Source organism: Sceloporus undulatus, chromosome 3 (genome assembly GCF_019175285.1).
Source record: "Sceloporus undulatus isolate JIND9_A2432 ecotype Alabama chromosome 3, SceUnd_v1.1, whole genome shotgun sequence".
Classification (NCBI taxonomy): domain Eukaryota; kingdom Metazoa; phylum Chordata; class Lepidosauria; order Squamata; family Phrynosomatidae; genus Sceloporus; species Sceloporus undulatus.
The window spans coordinates 68,074,105-68,080,710 of NC_056524.1; the positions used below are offsets into that span (position 1 = coordinate 68,074,105).

General features: G+C 35.7%; 1 protein-coding gene across 1 annotated transcript in view; it reads right to left on the reverse strand.

Moving 5' to 3' along the window:
- HLCS (holocarboxylase synthetase) overlaps nucleotides 1-6,606 on the reverse strand; it is a 163,765-nt gene that overhangs the window by 28,571 nt on the left and 128,588 nt on the right. Inside the window, 2 exon segments of the mRNA XM_042456436.1 lie at nucleotides 1,059-1,219; nucleotides 2,438-2,505. Of these exon segments, the coding sequence (XP_042312370.1) occupies nucleotides 1,059-1,219; nucleotides 2,438-2,505 (229 nt within the window).

Consider the following 6,606-nt stretch of genomic DNA (forward strand, 5'->3'; position numbering starts at 1 on the left):
AAAAAAGGAACTGGGGAAAGAGCGGGAACGCAAGAGGCTTATAAGGGATGGGTGGAGCTACCACCAAAAAGTTGCTAAAAGTTGCAAAGTAAACTTTGCCCAGTGATTCTAGAAGTTTTCTGAATAGCACTGCGCAAGCGCAGTACAACCCATTTGTATGATTCGCAGAGACCACAAAGAAGATATATATATACAGAAATGTTTCCACAAACTCTTTCGCTTTTTAAAGACCCTCACCTTAAACAGTTAATGCTTTCAACTACAAAGAATTATATTTTATTTTAAATTCCACCATAAAGCATTTTTATAGTCAGGTTATGAAGTCCTGAAGTTGGGAAGTGTTAATAGAAGAGAACCCTTAAAATATAAGAAAGGCTACTGAATACCACTCTAATTAAATTCATGTGTAAATGTGAGCAAGTCACTGATTTTGTGTAATGTAGGCAACATATGTTTTCACTAACTACTTCTGCAAAATACCAGTGTTTTACAGTTCACCAATAATAAGAATTGGTTACATTCAAAGGAAACAGATGAGGTGCTAAAGAAGATTGGTTTGTAATTTGAGCACTGATGACAGGATACTTGATTCCCTCCTGAGAGGATATGGTTAGCCTCTTGCTTCAGAGCTTGAGGAAAATATTTTCAATATTAAACAAGACATGGAAAAAGAAATGTTATAAAAAGGGACAAATTAGCCAATGAAACTGCTCCAACAATATCCTAAGAAGCAAGTGTCAATGTATTATTATTATTATTATTATTATTATTATTATTATTTCTTTATTAGATTCTTTCATTGGTTTAAGAACAAAAATAAAGCAAGTCCTTTAAATCAAAATGGACTCATAGCCTCAACATAATATTTTGTTCGCTATGGAAACATCAGCCTTACTGATGAAGAAAAAAAAACCCAAACCTATGGTCAAAGTAAATTAAATTTTCAATATGAAAAATATGAAGAAGGTATTTCAACTACAGTATATATTCCACTTCTGTCATTTTGGGTCAAATGAAAAATAATACAAGAAAAATAATACAAGAGAATCACAGAATACCTGATACCCAGGTATGGATCTAACAGACTCCACAACTGCTAAAGAAACCAGATGCTGAATAAATGGAATTCTTTGTCCCAGTTGAGAAGATAAAGGAATGGTGATATGAATAGTTGATAAAGCAGCTCCCACAGGACTCAGCCAGGTATTTCCTCCACGACCTTAAAAAAACAGAAGAAAAGAAAAAGGATGAAGAATTTACATTTGTTTACAGACGAAATGTATTTGTTTATATCATATATAGTCAGTATGGCCCCTGGTATTAGGGAACCCTGCCATGGATACCTGAACTATACATACAGTGATCTTGCACAGCTTGAAACAGGCATGGCGATTATTAATTAGCAAAACAAAAAGCTGCAGTTCACCTCAGCATGGGATTCCAATGCATCAGGAGATACCCACTTTTGCCTTAACAGTGATTATGGGTGATTTTGGAATAGCCATATAGGTTTTCAGTTTACAAAGCTTTTCGAAGTGGGAAGACAAAGTTATTTAATACAGGTAGGATATTCAGACCAAGGCTGGTCAATTATGGAATCATAGAGTTGGGAGACCACAAGTACCATCCAGTACAATCCCCTGCCATGCAGGAATACACAATTAAAGAACTCCCAACAGATGGCCACCCAGCCTTTGTTTAGAAACTTCCAAAGATGGAGACTCCACTATACTCCAAGGCAGCATACTCCACAGTCAACCAGTTCTTACCATCAGGAACTCGTTCTTAATGTTTAGGTGGAATCTCTTTTTGAGCAAAATGGCTCCAAGGGTACATTTTATACACCTCAGAACCTTTGGGGGCCACAAAGGCTGCTAAAAATGTCCTCCCACATAACATAAAAAATAGAAATACAAGTGACTAGCTATCCTCTTATAGCTTGGAAAAATTTGGTCTTTTTTATGTTGAACAGTGCAGAGAGCCTTATAAACTAGTTAAATGTATTGCCTCTTGTCAAGGTTTCTAGAAGAGACAATTCACTCTTTTATTTTGGTCAGAAAAAGGATGTTCCAGGGAGTCTGGAAGGGCTGAGAGCCATAAACCAGACTTGGGAGATGCATGAGGCCAGAGTGCCATGACAGTGGTCCATGCCAGGTTTAAACATTAGCTATAAAAATCTGGTGCATGAGATAACACCTGTGGTTATGGTTTAGCCATGTATAAAATGTAGGCGCATTGTATACAGTTATCTACATGACATAAGTTTCGATGAAGATTTAATCATACCTGAGACTTACTGAAATCAAAGTTAATCACTTATTGTAGTAAATCCCATTGATTTCAGGGGTCTGTTTTAGATATGATTAAATCTGGTTTCAACTTTTGAATTTTCATTGGATAAAGATTTTCAACAAACACCAGAATTATATCAACTTACCTTTTCCTTGAGTCTGTTGAACAGCAATTGCTATCAGACCAATTTCTTGTGGTATCTTGTACATCAACCTGCAAATTACATCAAAAAACCAAATTTCTGTCAGAACAGTGTGTGGATTTCATACTGTTTCAGATACAAGCCAAAAGGGTAATAGAAAAATGTAAAGAGGAAACTTATAAGAAAATTGTAAATAAAACAGAATGATACATTAGGAAGAGTAGTGAAATATCCTAAACTTCATTTTGAAGTGTTTATTCTATCCTCTGTAACTGAAAAAATTCTCAAAAAATTTTCTGCTTATAGCAAATTCATGGCTGTAATCCTGAAGGTACTAACAGCAGCAGTTTCTGATTATTTCAAAAACCAGAATGGTGGCAATAATACTGTTTAAAAGAGACACTATCCCTTGAGAACTAATTATGATTTAACTACAGTAAATAAAGCTACACCTTCTGAGAACTCTAGAGAACACTGGCTGATTTTAAGTTTGTGTTTTGCTTTTAAAATTGTTTCACTAAAAAGAATATAGGTTCCCTTCTGTGATTAGGGAGAAAGAAGTGCATAGTCGAAAACTACCCAATGAATCATTGTTAACCTAAACAAATCTTGCTGTGAGAATATTCTCAAAACTGTCATGGTAACACTGAATGGCACTAGAATTTATTTTGGTTTATTTCCAGATTTGGGAAAGATTAATTTGTTTAATAGAAAAAGAAACTATGTTGCTAAACACTGGTTAGTGCTTTGTAGAAGACCATCTACCATTCAAAGTAGCTTTTTCTGAATTTTGGAAGATTTACAGACCCATCGAATTATAATAATAAAGGAAACTAGAGTAGTAAACACAAGTGCCCTCTACAGATCAGCAGGAATTAAGGGTTGGCTTCAATGGTTAGTAAAGGTGCTTCCCAATTCACTCCTACCTGATATTTTAAATAGTTTTGTCTAGATAAAGAAGGTATAAAGACCTCAGAACATTATACAAAAATCATTTTGAACATCTCTAAATAAAGACTCAATTGTTCATGTAACTGTAAAAACGAGTATTTTGGCTCTGGAAGCAGAAAGAGCCATGAGTTATACTTGAACCACAGGAATAGTAATGCAATTTTTTCTCTCTGTAAAGCAAATATCTGTGAGAGTTAATTTTTCTAAGCAATAGCCAGAAGATCTCTTTGCCAGTCCCACTTCCATTATACATTAAATAGAGCTTGATAATTGTTTCTTTTGGCCAACATGAATTGCTTATTGAGACTATCTACCACCAAACCACTGCTGTTAAAAGTATATTTTGGTAATACTGGGAGTTGAAAGAAAGATTCTGAGAGAGGTTCTTTGTCTCCATTTAGGTTTAATATTGTCTTCTAGAAGCTCGGCTGGTCAGAGTGAGGGACTGCTTCAGCTTCATGTTACAAAAAAGGAAACCTAATTTAAATGTGGAAATGGTGCTATGAACAGATTATAAATATAGCTGAAGCAACTGGCAACCCTTCTACTCTGTGTCTGGGCTTTATATAACAGGGAAGACATATGTTACAAGTCTGAGGAAGAAAAATCAGGAAAGGGGGAAAAAACTTTAGTTATGACACCAAACACAGGATTGTAGAACGACAACATGATTAAAGAAGCATATGCATGGAGCTGCTAAGTGGTTTGGCTGGAGTTACCAGAGCACACAAATGACAAGACTGAGCTTCTGTGCTACTGAAGGCCAAGAGGAAATTCTGTAAGGAGGGATACAAAGTAGAGAGGTTGCTAATACCTAGACTGAGACGACTGGAGACAGACAGGTTTATTTATGCTATCTCAGATAACTTTAGGTGCATTGCCACAGATTTCCAAGGCCATAATAAATTGCTTGTGAATTTTATATTTTTTGTAACAGAAAGAAGCAATTGTAAAAAGTTTTTCATTCTAAACTACCTTAGTGTAGCCCTGGATGTTTTTGCTTTGTAGCAAAAACAGAATATAAAATATAAAACTTAAAGAAGACTTATTCTGCCAGAAATATGAAAGGGAGAAAATGAAGAACCAGCTCTGGTAGGTAACCTTAGATACAATCTATCACATTCATTAAGAATGCAAATGTTGCAAAAACATAACAATGTACTAGTATCATAATTTAAAGACTAACAAATATTATGGCCCAAGTAACACACTATATATATATACAGTCATCCCTGTTTGTGTGGACTTCGGATCCGCATCCCTTGGTTACTCACAAGGGGCAAATAGAGGGACTTAGAATGGGGCACACGCCGCAGGTGCCTGCAGGGCCACACTGCCATTCAAGCCAATGGGGCTTGAATAGCGGCAGATTTCCATTTTCGCGGGGGTGGGGTGGGTCTGGAACAGATCTCAGGGGTGACTGTATATGCTCATGGTTCAATATGTGAGAACAATAAATAGTAATACTTATTAAGCACTTAATTGCTTTACAAGAACAAAATAGTCTAGGTTTATATACCTATATTCTAAATAGGAAGAAAAGTTTATGTCACTACATCCTAACATCATTTTTTCCCCTTTCATTTGCTACTTTCAAAGTTCTTGCTTTCAGAAGAAGTTGAATATTTGATGACTCAAGGGTAATATGTTGTCAGAAAAGCCTAATGATGTACTAGATCATGTCATGAATTTATACACACCATATTGGGGATTGCTATAAAAACGATGCAGAAATTATCATATCACAAGAAACAAATTTTAAAAAACCCACACAAATCAATATACCACATGGTAGATTGAAAGTGTTGAACTCAAAATGGTTAGTTCATGTAAATCTCCAATTGTCACTGCACGTTAAAATGCTCAAGTGTTAAGGTTTAATTGAAATTCTTACTGCTGAGGGAAAATAGTTAAATTGGGCAGAAGTTTTAAAATGGTGCTGAACCAGCCTATTAAGCACTTTCCACAAAATGCTTATAACATATTAAAAATGGTACTTAATACAGAATAGTTAAAGTGAAATTTCATCAGGTCCAAAAGACACTCAGTCTTCATGGCCAGTAAATGACTTTTATTATACCTACTTAAAATTGGAACTCAAACCACAGAAACTATGTTTGACTAATGTTAATGACCTGACATCTATAAATTTCACTGATGCTGTGGTTTTCAGACTGAAACTCTCATTAATGCACCCTGCTGTGTTATGGTATTGCTGAGGTATTACAAAAAGCAACATTACATTCCAGATGTTGAAAAACCTGGAGGTCAGAAGTAACATTTAACATCTTTATTTTGGGTAGCTTAAAATTATTCTCCTCATATGGTTTGCTGAAGGAATCTGTACTTTCATTTACGAAGTATGTCTCAAATTGGTACCATCTACACCAAATGCCCCATTTTTCATTGACATTAGAAAAACATTCCAGACACAGTAGCAATAATGCTAATACTGACGTCCTAAACAAACCTATTGAGCACAGGACTACTCTCTAGATATGTTCTAAAGTAGGGCATACCAAACTGGTATCCTTACAGTTCACTTTATCCAAATGCCTCTGTGGAACATGCCCTCGCCTTACTCTAGCAGGCTATTGACATTCCTCAAGCTCAGTACACATTGATGCTTTTTCAGAATATGACAAGTAGCAGTGTCCATACTCCCAATGGTGAAAAAGTTTAACATACTATTAGCACACAATTATGTCTTCAATTTTCTCCAATGCATGTGTCACAAATGTCCTAAATATGCTAATGGCACCAGATCTCATCTGATCTTGGAAGCTAAGCAGAGTCAGCCATGGTTAGTACTTGGATGGGAGTCTGCCTATGAATACTAGGTGCTGTAGACTATATTTCAGAGGAAGGAACGGGAAAACCCACCTCTGAGTATATCTTGCCTAAACAAGTCGACAGGCATACACACACACAGAGATGTCAGACTAATGACAGTAGAGACAGAGAAGAAAAACTCTATGGACTGTAGGCTTGAAGTTCAGGTTTAGTTTGAGTTTGCAATAGGATAACAATATTTAGATATTTCCCTAACTGATGTAAGATTTTATTTTTGTAAATACATAATCCAAGACACACTAATTACTAACAAAGTAGAGTGCCATGAAATACAACTGAGACTGCACCTTTAAATGTTTGATTCCGTGGATGAATGGATATGGTCTAAATGTCTCGCCACATACAGCTAGGTACCTTCTTAGCTACCT